Consider the following 16,459-nt stretch of genomic DNA (forward strand, 5'->3'; position numbering starts at 1 on the left):
GTTGAAGCCGTTATTGTTTTATGGGATAAAGGTAAAGATGGGGTTGATTATAAGCACAAAGGTGAATAGTCGGCTTCAATCTGATGCTCCCATGTAGGTGATGATTATTTGTGGGTTCTTACAGCATTGTACAGTCCAAACAATGCTAGGAAAATGGTTGATTTTTTTTGGTTGGAGCTCAATGTGACAGGTAGAAGATAGGACTTGGTGTGGTGAGGGGGATAGGACTTCAATGTCAATCGCTTCTCTTACAAGAAGCTCAGGGATGCTGACCGTCTAGTTGTATAAGAAGATTTGCATATTCTGATGCCGAAAATGAATTGATTGACATTTAAGTAGACCAGGTTCGCGTGGACTAACAATAAGCAAAAATTAATTGTGTGCAAGCCCAACCAATTCCTGGTGTCAATAGACTGGAAAGCCAATTTCAGGAAGTCATTCAAACAGTCCACCTGAGTACCGAATCCAATCACTCCCCAATTTCATTGGAGTGATGGATCGAGCCTACAATTTCCTCTTTTGACAATTGGTGGGTTGAGACTCGTGATTTGAAGCAACTCATGTCATTGCAGTTGTGTAGAAGGTTGGGCCAGTTTCAGTTGGCTAAGAAATTGCAACTTCTTAAGGCCAAATTAAAGACATGGAGCAAACATTTTGGAAAAGATAAGAAAGGAGATCTTAAGCAAAATTGCCATGTTTAATATGATCAAAGAAGCCCGATCATTTGGCAACAATTTTTAAAAGGGAAAGGCAGGTCTTAAAGCTAGAATATTAGGAAATTATGAGGAGCGAGAAGTCTTTATGGAGACAAAAATCAATGCCTGCATGGTTCAAAGGAGGGGGACAAGATTACTGCATTCTTCCAAAAACAAAAGGCAAAAGATAGTAGAAGGAAAACTTATGTTCACAAACTCATTGCTTGGGGTTGGATTGTTTGAAGATCCTTCACAAATCAAAGATAAATAGCTCTCATTGGTTGACAGTACCTGCATTAATAAGTGTGAGCCCTACTTTTGATTGATAAATAGCTCTCATTGATAAAATAATCTTTCCATCTATAAGTTCTTCCACTAGCCTCTTTGTCTTACGATCAAAAACCTGAAAGGACAAAACATTAAATGAGAAACAGAGACTAAATTGGCCATCGAACTATGATACCTAGGCACCTGACAAAGTATATATGTGGAGACCAGATGAGACAGATGCCTGAAGGGGGCATAGCATAATATTTCATTGGTGAGGACTGAGGACGCACAATCTTAGTTGCATAAGAAACATAGGTAGTTTTCAAGACCTTTTATATGTTCTACATCAAATACCAAACACATGAAAATTTTGAAAAATAATCAGCAAGGCAGAAACATATGTGCATGGAAGAAAACTTGACCTCGTATTAGCAACTCAAATAAAACATGCACAGCAGAAGAATTACTGACGAGATGCTGTTGATTTATTATAGATGCTATTTCTTCATCTAGACACTGTCATCAAAGAGCCCCTAAACACAAATCAACCGGCACTTAAATTTTCTTCAAATTTTAACACTGAATAATTAATTCTTGTTCAAGAATAGACTTCCACGGATGTTGATTATCCACATTATCCAAATTGCATCAAATATCAAGAATAAACAAGGCCTCACTCAAAAGTCCAAGTTGCAGCACTCTCTCCAGACAATATTTTAGAAAAAGGACTAAACCAGCTGGTTCAATCAAGTTGGAACTTGGAACTGAATAAATGATCAGGTTTACATCCAAAATGCTTTAACCAATTTTTGCAGATGAACTTGCTAAACCATCCTGGAACTTACACCTGGTCTGCTTTCCAATGTGTAAGAGGCGATTGAAAGGTAAGATGACTAAAGTGCTGATGGATGGTAGTAGACATGGAAAAAGAATAAGGCCCATTACAATAATAATGTCCTAGACCATTCACAAATCACGTGCACTAACTGTCACATTTTAGACATAGGATAACCATCTTGAAAGCTAAATTGACGGTAGTCTATTGTTCTTTTGTGAATCATTCTGATAGATAACTAACCTTGCAGGAGACTTAGAACATGAAAATGAAAATTAGACACATTCTGCGTTCATTCAACTGCGACTTTTTTTATGCAGCAGTTGACAAACCTCTCAATTTGCCTTCAGCAATTCATTAAAAAGGAGGTGTATCAAGGAACACAGAGTCCTTGAAACTAAATTTCTAAATGGGAAAAGGTACTTGATTACTGCAACGTCTACCCAAAAGCTAAAGAAGCAAAACAAAATACAGAATGTTTCTTCTGCCATCACTCCTTTCTTTTCACAGCTAAGATGGGCATGGCCCTCACACATTCAATTGCACTGTTGACACCAGTCATCCCATCAGGGAAACACAAATAATAATTAGATTGTCTTTTTCAAGCCACTTCTGCCTACCATGAGTCTTGAACTGAAAAGAGTGATGCATACCACTATATGTGAAGCGCTTGATCCAGACTTCAGGCCAATGTCATATGAAGAAACATGAGCCCATTCACTCAGCTTAAAAATCCACCTAGAGAAGTATAGATAATGAACATATGTGAAATCCAAGTTGCATAGAAATATGACAATTGCCATGAAACAAAATAATCACGACAGGAAGGCAAATGGATTGGTAAGATAAGACCAAAAATATCATGCACACAAACAATGTCAATAAATTTCTCACCCATATGAAGCTTGCTTATCAGTTATGAATCCTCCAGTCATAACCTGATTTCCAGTTCCCTCGTCGAAGCATAAAGTCAAATGAATAATATCATTTAGCCTGTCATAACTGCCTAGACTCTCACCACAAACAGGGCAGCTACTTATAAGTGATTCCCTGCAGTATCATTGTATAGATCCAACAAAATGAGAGTACTACTAAGTATGACATGATTTAATGCTGAGGCATGAAGTTATTAACATCATCTAAATAATAAAGACATTAACAAGAAATGCAGAATTCATCAATGCTGAACACAATGGATAGTACATGTTGAAAAAGTAAATGATTTCAACATCCAAGAATAATATACCTTCAAAGTAATCAGCATTGGTTAACAAATATTAAAATGTTACTAGTCACTCAAGCGTCTAGATTAACATAGGTGGTCACAACTTGGTTTTTTTTGTGCCCATTCAAGCACCAATACATGTCTTCAGGGAGGGAAATCAATGGGCTGGGCATGGATGAAGAAACATCAAGATCTGAATAGACCTGATCTAACCAGTTCAAATCCAGGCCCCAAGCCAACCCAGGCACAGTCAGTAGACAATACTATTTGCAGGCTTGCACATGCACATAACTGCAAACTGCATTGAATCAAATGCAGGGTGGACCTGGGCTGATAGTGGTATAGACAAATTGATGGAAGACAAGAAGAGACCTGCCAGAGGCTGGCATGCATATTGTTGGGAGACACTAGGGTGACATCATGGCACAAACAATCTCCATCTTAGTAATCTCCCTTAGGGGGTCGTTTGGCAGCATGGATTTGAGTTTACTTGAGTACATTCGGAATCCAAAAGTTGTTTAGCAGCGTGGATTCAATGGTATTTGGAATCAAAGCTATTTGGAATACAAAGTTTTGGTGTGTTTTGAAATCTGTCCCCCTTGCTATGATTTTAAGTGAAATGCCTTTTTTGCTCATTTTTAAAGGCAAAAGAGTTACACATATAACAAAGGTGTCGCAAGGCTACTAATCCATTGTATACATGGCATGCTGATGATATCCCAAAACAATCAAATTATCGGCTGTATCACTAAAATTACATCAACGGAATGATCCAAACAGTCCAAACTTTGACCATGTAAATCAACAGTAGAAAAAACATTTGTTAGTCTCTTATTTTTTATCCTATGCTTGTGGCCCACCCAAGGCTCAGAATTTCGTCATTTTTGGCCAAAGTATATATTTCAATGGGCTTATTACAATCATCATGTCAAATATCACATATGTACACTAATTTGGGAGATTAAAGTTGATATAGTAATCAAATTCAAATTTCTATAAATATACTACAGAATTTCAATGCATTACTATTTTTAGATTCTAATGCATTCTGATTACAAGCTGCCAAACACAACTGAGGATTCAAAATCACCTTAATTCGTGATTTGAATTCCAATGTATTCCAAATACAAGCTCCCAAACGAGCCCTTTAGTGTATTCCACAAAGCTTAGTTTATTATCTTATCTGGGATTGGAAAAGCAGTGTTTTGGAAGCATATGACGGTTTACACTTTTGCAAAAAGCACTAGGTTGACCCTTGTGCAATGCATATTAATTGTAGGTGCTTAAGAGTCAGCCACTTTTAAAGGTTCCTCGCGTGAAAGGCCCCAGAGTAACAAGGGAAAGTGGGTAGGCATCATGACAGAGTTGTGTAGCTTGGTTTTCCACCATGGGCTTGATAATTGAGGGCCTCAAGTACATTAGGGGCACAATTTGAGGTCCAAATGGGACTACGATGGTGAAACTTCTACTCATCACCTGTCTGGCAGGAAAGTTCAGGTAGACCCTAAAGAGTGTCTCGACTCAACTGCTAATGAGCTGCATGCCCAAATTTCAGACCAACTAATTGGCAAATTTATCATGATAAAGTGAATCCATTTGAGAGTCAAGAACCATTCAAGTCAACCAGACACGCCTGCAATGAACAATATAAAAAACTTGCACATTCTAGTTGGCATCTTTTCTTCATAATGGTGCAGCTTGAAAATAATAACAATTCCCCAATAGCATTAGTGATCATACATTTGGTTCAGTAAACACTTTAGCTACGAGACACAAAGGAAGTCACCACTTCACTAGTATTTCCAAAGATCTTACGTGAATATTGTTGCCACAGTTGGGAACGTAAGAATATCTTTAGGATCAATTTTAGTGCTCCTGATGAGCTAACTTCAAGACTAACTCAATCATGATAAGGCTTCCATGGCTCAATGCCATGGTTCCAAGAATTCTCACCGTGCTCACCACCTAAGTTCATATGATGACGATATCCATTATAACTTTGTTAAAAGTTCAAACACAATCATCTGTCGATAGAGCCCATTCCTCACCACAGCGACAGTTCCTCAACAACCTAATGTGGCAAGCACAGGCTTGGACAAGTGTCAGAATACTGTGATGATGTCATCTATGATAGATGGGTACAGTCCATCTATTCCATTTTTTTCCCATTGAAACTTAGCTGCATGAAGCAGGACTCTTGATGCAGTCCCAGTGCTGACAAAGTGCAAGGTACGTGACTTTAAATGTGAACAGGAAATGAAGTCATGACAGTGGCCACTGGCACTGGGACTAAGAGGAGATGCAGGAGGCACCTTGGTTAGAAGATTTTTGCTATTTTTACTCTGTCAAGAAGCTGGGATCAAAATTGAAATCTTTAGGTTGCCACACAGAAAACCATCCAATTGAGCAGTAGGATCAACCTAATGATAGTTGACACAAAATCATTGTTGTGTTTGTCAGAAAGGGTTATCCACATGGATCAACATTGTATTGATCATGCAATTTGTAGTTACATGGTCTGTGGCTAGCAACAGAATTACCCATATGATTCGAGATAGGCATCGTAACCAAGTACAACACTTTTAATATTTTAAGTACAAAAGCCATCCACAGGGTGCCCCATGCGGTACCCAGGTAACATGGGCTGGTCATGTGTTTTGATTGGCCCATGTCAATTGATTCTACCATTAGTAAACTAGCTGCTCACAATTCTCAGTTTTAATTATTTTCAATATTATAATGTTTCTATGTTTATGCTAAAACAAAAATGGACTCAGCCAAGGCAACACAAGAAGTCAACAAAGCCTTGAGTAAACTTGAACTGAGACTCTGACTCAGTCAGAGTCCAGTTTCCACTTATTCAAAGTTGCTACATTGGAACATTCATGATCAAAAGAGTGCATGTGAATGCTGCATTCATAGCCTTAACATTGTCTAGGCAAAACCTTTTGTTGTTAACATCTACCAACTCTGTACCCATGCAAACTAAAGGATCAATATTGAGAACTGCAAGAACAGAGACAGTCTCTTCAAAATTATGACATTCTTGCTCCAGTGATTCCATTCATTCTGACTTCTGGGTCAAGAAATATCTCTTCTTTACTAAACGACATAAGAGCTCTACATCTTCCAAGGAAAAGCATTATGAAATGGAAATGAGAGAAGACCTAGTTCGAACATGACAAATCCATCAATACCAAAGCAAAGCATTATGTCAATAAAGCAATTTGTGCAACATGACAATTTGGTGAGCTTGAAATGGTTGTAATTTCCATGATAGTGCTTACAGAGAATAAAATAAATGAACTATGAGATAATGAAGTATTATATTTCAAATCATGTCCACTGAAATTCAGTAAGTCATTACTCTTCTTGTTGAGCAGCTAGAAGGCTTGCTAACTCATCCATGCTAACAACGCCATCCCCATTCTTGTCTGCTTCTTTGAAAAGCTCTTCTTTCTAATACACAATGGCATGAGTTGCTGAGAGCGGCTTATTATGACCAACCAACACAATGATCTTAGGTAAAAGATGTAAAAATAATTCAATATGCATGTAGGGAATAAACTTAAGTCTAGACCTTGTTAGCTGCCGCTTGATTACCAAATGCATTGATCAAGTCAGTAAACTCTGAGAGCGAAAGCATGCCATCTTCATTATAGTCCTATATTCAGCAGCCAAATACTAAAGAACGTAAGGATTTGAAATTTATATATGAAAGCATTGGGATGGGGAACAACTAATGGCATAGTGTTTGCTCAATGCTTTTCTGAAAGTATATATCAACATGACCTTCAGGAAAAGGTACTGTGAACTATTTCAATCAATGGACCTGTAAGAACAAAATCTTCTCCATCATGATTTTTCCCTTATTAGGTTTGTATAAGGCCAAAGTTTTCCATTTTTTATTGTTCAAAAATAAATAAATAAATAAAGTTTTCCACTTTTTAATCCAAATCTTCGTTGAGAAAATTTAGTAAGGGAAGAAAAAGCAATATAGCATGAATTGAGAAAAGATCTGCAGTTAATAACGGAGGGAGCACCTAAGGGTGGCAATGGGCCAGGCTAGCCCCTAGCCGGGCCCTGGCCCTGGCCCTACAGGGCCAGGCTAAGGCCCAGGCCAGCCTTTTGAGGAGGAGAGAATAAAAAAGTAGGTCCCATATGGGTGTGCAATCCAAGTCATCCCTCAAGTGGGTCCCATAGTGTGGATTCCCTACCAAAAAGATCATGCCAATTCAAATTATGTAGACCACATTTTACAAAATAAGTGGACAACCAAAAAAATATTGACCAAGATTTTCTTAGTTGTCCATTTGTTTCTAACATCTGGCTGACCATTTGAGTGGGCAGGCCTGACTTTTTTTGCCAAGGCATCTACATGGTGGGACCCTCAAGACGGACGGACTGGATCTCACACTTGTGTGAGAATGCTCAATGTCACGGTGCCCGGACCCGGGCCATTTATTATTGGCCCAGGCCTGGTTCGACATGGGCACCAGCCTAGATTTCAAACCGAGGCCTGTGCCTAAGGCCCTGGCCCTACAGGGCTGGACCATCCATCCCATTGCCACCCCTAGGAGCAACCTCTCTAGCTAAAGAGCTGGCTTCAAATAAGCCTCCGTAAAGTTATGAGAGAGAGCAATCCGATGACTCAAGCACATCTCCCTAACCCCCTCTATAGCTGGCTCCCACAGGTACTTAACAGAAGTGTCCATCCCTCTATTGACATTAGAGTCGCCTCCCACAACCAAAGACCTTAGGAACAGTAAAGTTCTTCCGAAAAATTGGCATAATTCATATTTCTGCTCCAGTGGAATCACAAAACCACACAGCGCTTGAGATAATCCTCAACACCCTACCCAAAGGATCCTGAAGAATTGCCTCCCAGAGACTGTATAGCCAAAAGAGCTGTCAAAGTTTAGCTCAATGGCGTCTGCTGAACTCCAATTGGCTTATACACTTTTTGAACTCTCTTTAAAGTCACCTCCATTGACCCAACCAAAGTCCTTGCAAATCAACATCCAGTAGATAATCCCTCCTCTACTCCTAAGCTCACCTGTCTTTGAAAATTCTGTCAACATGCTCCTTCTGATAGATGCAAGGACTGCCACCCACAAGAGATTCCAAAAGAACCAATTCCTCAGAAACTAAAAGCCTACTGGCCATTGTCCAAGCTTCCACGAGCCACAAATGACTTTGGAATTGACAAGCAACACCAAACAGTTCAGGAATCTCAGGAACCAAACCATAAAACCATAGAATCAATCAACATATTGAATAAAAAGTGATCTGAGGCCTTTTCAAGAATTTAGCATTTCCAAGAATTGCTAAAAAAAATTCCAACTATACTAAATGATTTACTGTTTCAGCACCATGTCAAAGTCAATGCGACATATCAAATTCGACAAGGGAGTATGTTGCTGATGTAGAAATCAGAATACATGGTATCGCACAGGGAAAATAATAAATTAATGAACATGATAATAAGTAGCATGCTAAAAGAGTGAGGCTAACATTGTTTGCATGTTTCCATTCCATGTCATATCCATAGCAGCTTTTACATCATTACTCATTGATAAACTACAGATTCATGGACTTGGGAAAGAACCAAGTACTAGTAAGAACCCCCCATGATAATTCAGTAATTATTCTACATTCTGGCATTCAAAAACATTATCATGAAAGTTGCACAAAAGGTGAATGGAATAAAGAAGATATGCACAGAAATGGAAGATAATTTAGAAGGTACCACTATAGCCAAGATACGTCGTGCAAAACTTTTTTCTGTCTCAATTGGATCCTGCCATGCCATGTATAATTTGTTAGAACTACGATAAACAAGAATCTTAAAGAATTTGTTCAACCTAGCAATCATTGGTAAAGGCAACAAATTGTCCTGATTTTCAGCCTACCTCAACAGAACATGAGAGAGAAATGGTACCCACGACTTTGTCGGATGACGATGGATCCACCAAGTCGAGCACCTCAAACTGGTAATCTGATTCCTGTAAGAATCACAGTTTGTTGTTTGAACAAAAAGAAAAATATGGACCATTAACATCCCAACCATGTGTAAGGTTTAAAAATTAACATGAGCTGAAAAAAGAAGAAGAAAAAGACCAGCTAGCAAATTAAATCAACTGGCTAGTTTATAAATAGAAGCTCCCCTTCAATAATCGTAGAAGGGAACAAGGGGTTCTTGATCTGAAGGAGCTTGACCCTAAAGGTATGCCTAGCTACAATTTCAAGTTCATATAACAACTACCAGTACCATGGAATAAAACATTGTGCATAGATGCATATTCATGGAAGGCCTCTGTAAAAATTTCAATGACAATGCTCAGCCTCATGAAAAGGAAAGAATGGAGCAGGGATCTTTTCTAAACATTGACATAAGCCCAACCCCATTTAGTTGAGAATTGAGATAAGGCTTAGATGATGATGATGATGACGACTGACATAAGATTGTGTGTGCAAATCCTTTGTAGAAGGAATACAAATGGGAGAAATCTTACCCGACTAAGAACTTCCAAGAGATCGATCTCACAATATCCAATCAAATTGTTCCTGGATAATCTATTCGTCTGCAAAATAGTGGTGCAACATATCAAGGCCAATCTACTGCTTTCATGAAGAGCATTTTCACCATGGACATAGACATGCATGCACGCGTGCACACAAAATGAATAAAATTAGGCCACGATAGGAGGTTCCCAGCTTCCAAGCTAAGTTATCACATAGCACTGAAACACAAGCGGCATCACCGGACCTTCCCATACATCTCCCTTGAGAATTGAGGTAGAAAAGGCAAGAAAATGGACAGCTTCTTAATGCAGTTTTGCACAGCAGCAGGAAAAGGCACACAAACTAGTTGATACCTGTAGAAAAGTAGAATGATTGTGTGTCTATGTGCAACTTTTTGTGTTGTGTTTTTGCTTTTGTTCTTGTTCTTGTTTTTGTTTTTGTTTTTTTTTTTTTTTGTTTGAAAGGGTCTGTGTGCATTGAGTGTTTGGGATTTTATATGTATATTATTAAGCCTCATTTATTAGGGTGTCTATGTATATGCTTTGGCACTCCCTCAGGACACCATTCCTTTATGTTGCCTAGGGTTAACAACATATCATTAGGGTGTGAAAGGAGGAGATGATTCTCTACACAGCATTCAGATCCCCACCACCTCCCTCATTTCCCTCCTTTCTTTCCCTACCTTCTACCCTCTTTGTTTCTTTTTTTACTCCCTTTTGTTACCATCGTCCACCAAGCAATCGTATCTTGTAAAGAAGGATTATTCACCGCTTGCTGCAGTGCGACTACAATACTGCTAAAGTGCCACTACAGTGGCATTCTTACAATTCTGAATTTTTAGAAACTAAAACAAAAAAAATAATAATAATAATTGTATAAATGAAACGTATAACGAAACGTGTGTGTGTCCTAAAATGTTGCCAAGTGGCTACGGCCTGAATTGCTGACAAAGTTGCCATGTCCAAGTAGGACTTTGGTACAAAATTCTATTACATGAGGCAAAGTAATTAAAAAAAAAAGAAAAAAAAGAAGGAAAATTAAAAAGATTAGCTTAAGAAAATCACACACCTCAAACACTGATATCCGTGCAATGTGAGGACCATTTCTTTCCAGTACAAGTTTCTTTTCCTATAAAAAAGACATCAAGGAAGAAATCAAGTAATTGTTTTCAGAAAAGATCATTGGAAAAAAAACCAAGGTGTTCCATGACAGTCATGGTGGTTATAATGGCCACCGCCATTACCATTGTGATATGGGCCATAACGGCCATTATGGCCTTATTTTATTTTTTATTTTTGAAAAACTTATGGGACCAATACAGGGCATTTTCTGTAATGGCTGTTAGAGCCGTTTCGGCCTTGTGACGCGTAACGGTTACCAATGTTACTGTTACATAACCGTTTTGGCATACCATGGAAAAACCCATACCAAAGTTTCCAGTTGCACAACCAATTAAAAAAAGATCACAACAAAACCTTTTACTAAATAAATATATTATCTCCTATAAACAGGGACAAGTACTATTGAGAAGAACACCCTGATCCATAGCTCAAGTGGTAGACTGAGTGAAAGATACCTCGTTTCAACACTGAGGTCTTGGTATCGATTCCCTAGTGGGGGTGGCTAACAGTGATGTGTGAACTGACAGTGGCTTGTACTAACAAGCTAACAATTTAAAAAGGAAAAAAAAAAAAAAAAGTACCACTGAGAAGAGTATAAAATATGGCTTTTTCTGCTCAATGATAAACCACCAGTTTTCAGGAAAACTCAGTGGTTTACTACCATATAAAGCGAATTGATGAAAAAACACATTCACGTTCAAACAAACGTTTTTTTTTTTTTTTAATGAAAAAAGAAATGCTGAAACCACCAGAACTGCGTGAAAATGAATAAAGCTTGAGAATGTTTTTTTCTTCATGACAAAGCTTGAGAATATTGCCATCAGCTGCAAGTAACTAGCACTTTGTGATAGAGGGATTTTATGATCCAAGTTTCAAGGGCTCAAGGACATGCATAGCATCCTAGCCTCTTAGTTTCTATAAAAGTGCAACATGGTTCATGATCTAGATCAGTTTTCAGATTGGTCCCACCATAGATGGCCCATATTATTGGGGAAAAAAATCCTGGCACAGGACAGTCTTAACCATTTGATCGGTGATTAACGAATGGATGGTTAAGAAAAACTGCGGCAGTGGTCCACAATCAATGGAGAAAAAGGTCAGAATGGACGGCTCGGATCTTTAAATCTGGGAGACTTTTTGGGAATGGACCATCCACATCAAGGCCCATAAGAACAACAATCTAGATCACTAACCATTCCCTAGTTATAGGGACTCCAGGCACAAGGACTATAAATGTCCTCAGGGTGAAGACAGCATAATTTCTCTTCTTCGAGAGACAAGTTATTGCTCTTAGTCTTTATCAACACAATGCTCAATGAAAATATATTTTTTATGCTTGTGAACAAATCAAAAGAAAAGGACAGATGAAAATTTCATATGATTGCCATATAATATGGTGCTTGGGTTTACTCACAGACTTCCAAACGGGCTTGTCTGTTCTGCAACATCATTTACGTAATCATCACCAAAAAAACAAAAAAGAAGTGTTAATTTCAAGGAAATGCTGCACATTCATTATATTGTACTACAGTGTATAAAAATGTTGGAAAATGTCAACGAAATGAGCTTAGTCAAATAAATTCTGATCTAATTTAAGATCAACCATGTAAGCCCATGCACACACTAACACTAAAATTATTGATTGACCTATGAAGGAAATAATTATTGCCATTGCACACATTCATGGAATAAAAGCACGGTCCAAATGTTGAATAAGGAACGCAACGTATTGCTATGGTAATGCTTTCCAACATGCATGACTCAACTAAAAAACCCAATAAAAAAATGTCATTAGCCAACTCCAAAGGGCCATGGTTCCTATTATATATTTGCAGAGGAATAGGTAGTGCAAATTGGGGGTGGTTTTGAAAGCAGTCCTCTACTTTGCACCAATTTGGTATCAAACAAGTTTGTTCTCTGGCATTAAGACGGGACCGCGATTCACTGCCACTGGCACAAGAAATTATAGTGTTTGAGACCATGATGTGCAAGTCAATCAAGTGAAGATGATGCAGATAACAAAAGATATGGCAACTAGTGGATCAACTGGTGCAAATCTTGATGCAAGGAGAAGACCTGAGACTAGAACACTGCATGCGTTGGGGTGGATCTTACGAACATTTATGGATTTCTAAATCTCCTGGCAAAACTGTGTTATTTGTGGAATCCGTGAAAAGGAACTTGAAAGAATCATTTGTTATAATCATGATAATGAAGAGGATGTAGGGGGCTCTTAGCGGATGGTATTATAAAGAAAGGAATGAAAGAAAGAACTTGAATGTCAAAAGAATGAATCAAGGAGATATGGCATAAAAGACTAGTGCATAAAATAGATGTACATCAATTGCTTGACAAATTTCTGGAAAGAAATAAAACCCTAGTCACCACTCAAATGATGAAAGATGAGCAAGGTTGGTTAAGAATGATTATATTCAAAACTTGTCGTAAAAAAATGGTAAAGGATCAAGATAATTATTGATTGTGTAAGCTGTGAGAATATAGTTTCTCAAGAGATAGTTGAGAGATTGAAACTGAAAGTGTCAAAGGCATCGACAACCATATAAATTCTCGGGTTCAAGAAGGCAATGAGGTAACTGTTTCTGAATGATGACTTGTTACTTATTCTATTTGAAAAAAGTATTAAATAATAGTATATGGTGTAATTGATAATTCCACCTGATATTTTATATTAAGAAAATCATCAATTCCCAAAAAAAATTAAAAAATCCATAACTCCGCCTGATAGAAAATGTGCCAGTTGATCACGAGCCAGGTTAATGGAGGAGGGTTAATGTTATAAAGAACGATCCCTATTTCAAAGATAGGCAAAATAGGATTCACAAAACCCACCCCAAATAATTGGGGGAATGCAATAATGATGATGATGATGATGATGTGGTCTAAATCTTGTACCACAGAACACGTGGTATCATATTGTGTTGGCCATGGTTGATTGATCGAAAACCAAACATCAGGGGGAGAGAATAGTTAACCCTTGGAATGAGATAGAGTTAAATTTGTGTTGCATTCAATGAAAGGATAAGTACTAACCAAGCTGAGATGAAGACTTTGAGTCTAACCATAACGAACCAGGAAGAAGTGAAGAAAGCTTCTGCCTAGTGGGTCCATATGCTAGAAGGGTGGTGGAAGCAAAATGTCGATGGTTGCTCTCTAGGAAACCAGCATCCCTAAGTGGTAGGGGTACTACTAGGTATCAACAAGGCCAGATGAAGATCATATTGCGTTTGGGGATTTTAACCAAGTGGAATGGGAAACAATTAGGACAGGCCTTAAGAGTGGCTAAGAGTGCTCTCGGTCTGGAGACTCCAAAAATGCCATTTGTTGTGCTAGTAGCTCCTTGTGGATTCCTTGGTACTACTTCCTTTGTGTAAATAAGATTTGAGGGCTGCGATATCCTCATTTAGTTTCCTTTTTCCTCAGTCCCTGGACAGGTGAATCATATTGCGGATGACCTGGCTAAGCATGGTGTGGCCAGGCATTCCCTGCTTGTAGCTAACTCTTATCCATTGCCTTAATGGATAGAGTGTCTTTTGTTGCTTCAAGTGCTCTAGGTCTTACTCTCTGAATGCGATAAATATCCCATTCAAAGATTAAGATTTACAGTCACTAATTTCACAACTTTTCTGAGATTTAATCGTTCCGGATATCAACAATTAATGATGAAATTCTACAGATATACATATGCATGTGTATATGTGTGGTTCATACCCACGGCATATGTTTATGATGATCCAGAATTTTCATTCACCAGGGGCAAGACTGCAAGAGACCAAAAATCACATTGCTGGGACAATTCAAACTGAACCTAACCATTTAAAAAGTGGTGTACAAAAATATCTGGTAGATCCAATTACCCAAAAAATGGCCAGTCCAGTCATCACATGAGCTACAAAGTACCCAAAAAAAAAAAAAAAAAAAACAGCTAAAGAGCTTTTTAGCCACTCATTTATTTTGTACATTGTGTCCCACACATGATGCGTAGACTGGCCTGACTTTTAGGCCAAAGCATCTACAAAAGATGCCCACCTCGAGGCATCTTGGATCTTGCACACACATCAGATTAGTAACTGTCACAGCATGAAAAGGGTCTACGCGGGGAATAGTAAGATCCTCAATCCAAAGCTTTGCAGCGTACTCATGCTTTCAGTTCTGACAAGTGGGGCCCATGTTTTACTACTCTACACAATTGGTCTGTCGTGCCCCACTGTGGATGACAATGCCCCAAAACTCTCCAAGATTGGAAGAGCCTGCCCACCCATCTTTGCACTTCTTTAGTTGAGGGCGGACTGGTGCTGTATCTCTCTTATAAACCGTCCATTTGTAGGAGCCAGATGGAGAGGTTAGGATTATCCATTTCAGTAGATTCTCAGGACATATTACATTCATGGTGGGGTCTAACAGAGCAATGGTCTGGATCGCTTAACCATGAACCCCACTTATCGGAACTGAAAACCCGAGTGCACAGTGCAAAGCCTTGGGCCACAAGGATCAGATAATTTCTCGGGCTATACACGAGTGTGTGATAGCAATTAGCAAACCCCACACAAGATACAGATAAATGACATTTAAACCCTTTATATTGGATGCCCACACCCTCTTTTTCCTACTTTAGATACTCGAATTATAGGTGTAAACTTCGGACTATCCAGTATTATTAAATAATAAACCTTTGGTATTATCACGATACCTGAAGCAGAAAAAAGAGGGTGTGTGCGTCAAAAAAGAAGGTGTAAAAGATCAATTCAACGATAGAAGAAACGATTGCAATCAAGGCCTGGAAACAGTATCCTTAACTGATCGGACTTGGGCGTACGAAACGTCCGTTCTCCCAACGAGACGCAAGCAAACCATCGGTCCTTGAATTTCATCTCCGCCTGTGAGAAGAAGAGAAATTCGGGAGAAATTCAAGAGATTGGAAAAAAGGGAGCTGAAGCAGTAGTAGCAAAGAGCGCTTACTTCGATGAGTTGGATATGAGCGATTCCTGTGAATTCCTCAGGGGCGATGTTCTTGAGCTGGTTACTGGAATCGGAGGCACTGCCACGGCGATGTAGGTGCAGTCGCCTCCGGATTCGAGAGATACGCGAGGTTTCAGATCCGTTACCGGCATCAGAAGGTTCTGCACCGTTCGATTTCGAACTTCCATGGCCCATCTCTCTCTCTCTCTCTCTCTCTCTCTCTCTCTCTACTGGTGCGACTCTGTTTGAGAGTGGTTGGACTTCCATCTTCTAGCATGTGCAGTAGTGGAAGGAGTTATATGATACTCAGGCTCGTATGACGCTTGATACGCAGGCGCTCAGAAATTGTACACGTGACGTATATTAACTCGAACAAAACCGATCAGATCGTGCAGCACACCATCGAAAAGTCACTATCCCAAGATCAGTTTGGTTGAACAATCTCAACCTCTGATTCGTGGACGCGAATCCGTCGAAACAGAACCGTCGGACATTTTCATTTTTAACCGTCGATAAACGTCCGGTTTGAAAGCAAATTAAATAAGGTTACTGTTTGGTTCATGATACATCTATACTGAGTAATATAATCTGGACCGTTTAATTTGACCATTCGCTTACTATTTTCTTTTTTTCAGTAATTTCTAAGTCCTGGCATATCATCTGTCCTTCGCACTCTACCGAATGTTATATATAAAAAAAAAGGTAATTATTTTAGAATAGAGCCAGCGGACCGCCCACCATTTTCAATTTTTTATTAGATCCGAGCAAAACCTATCTAACCAAGTTAGACTTCTACTCATATAAAAATGAG

General features: G+C 38.8%; 1 protein-coding gene across 6 annotated transcripts in view; it reads right to left on the reverse strand.

Annotated features, from left to right (window-relative positions):
• The window catches only part of LOC131242609 (phosphatidylserine decarboxylase proenzyme 2-like), a 34,902-nt gene extending 19,019 nt beyond the window's left edge, over positions 1–15,883 (reverse strand). For 3 of the 6 annotated variants that reach the window (XM_058241361.1, XM_058241359.1, XM_058241357.1), the window contains exons 1-12: positions 15,649–15,883; positions 15,487–15,566; positions 12,086–12,110; positions 10,619–10,678; positions 9,541–9,609; positions 8,938–9,030; positions 8,775–8,825; positions 6,606–6,689; positions 6,393–6,484; positions 2,695–2,850; positions 2,454–2,538; positions 987–1,098 (exon numbers count right to left, since the gene is read on the reverse strand). In XM_058241361.1, the coding sequence (XP_058097344.1) occupies positions 987–1,098; positions 2,454–2,538; positions 2,695–2,850; positions 6,393–6,484; positions 6,606–6,689; positions 8,775–8,825; positions 8,938–9,030; positions 9,541–9,609; positions 10,619–10,678; positions 12,086–12,110; positions 15,487–15,566; positions 15,649–15,843 (1,102 nt within the window). In that variant the 5' untranslated portion in view covers positions 15,844–15,883. The remainder of the gene's footprint in view (positions 1–986; positions 1,099–2,453; positions 2,539–2,694; positions 2,851–6,392; positions 6,485–6,605; positions 6,690–8,774; positions 8,826–8,937; positions 9,031–9,540; positions 9,610–10,618; positions 10,679–12,085; positions 12,111–15,486; positions 15,567–15,648) is intronic. The other 3 variants (XM_058241358.1, XM_058241360.1, XM_058241362.1) reach the window with 3 other exon arrangements.
• Between the last annotated feature and the right edge of the window lie 576 nt (positions 15,884–16,459).

Source organism: Magnolia sinica, chromosome 4, assembly GCF_029962835.1.
Source record: "Magnolia sinica isolate HGM2019 chromosome 4, MsV1, whole genome shotgun sequence".
Taxonomy (NCBI): domain Eukaryota; kingdom Viridiplantae; phylum Streptophyta; class Magnoliopsida; order Magnoliales; family Magnoliaceae; genus Magnolia; species Magnolia sinica.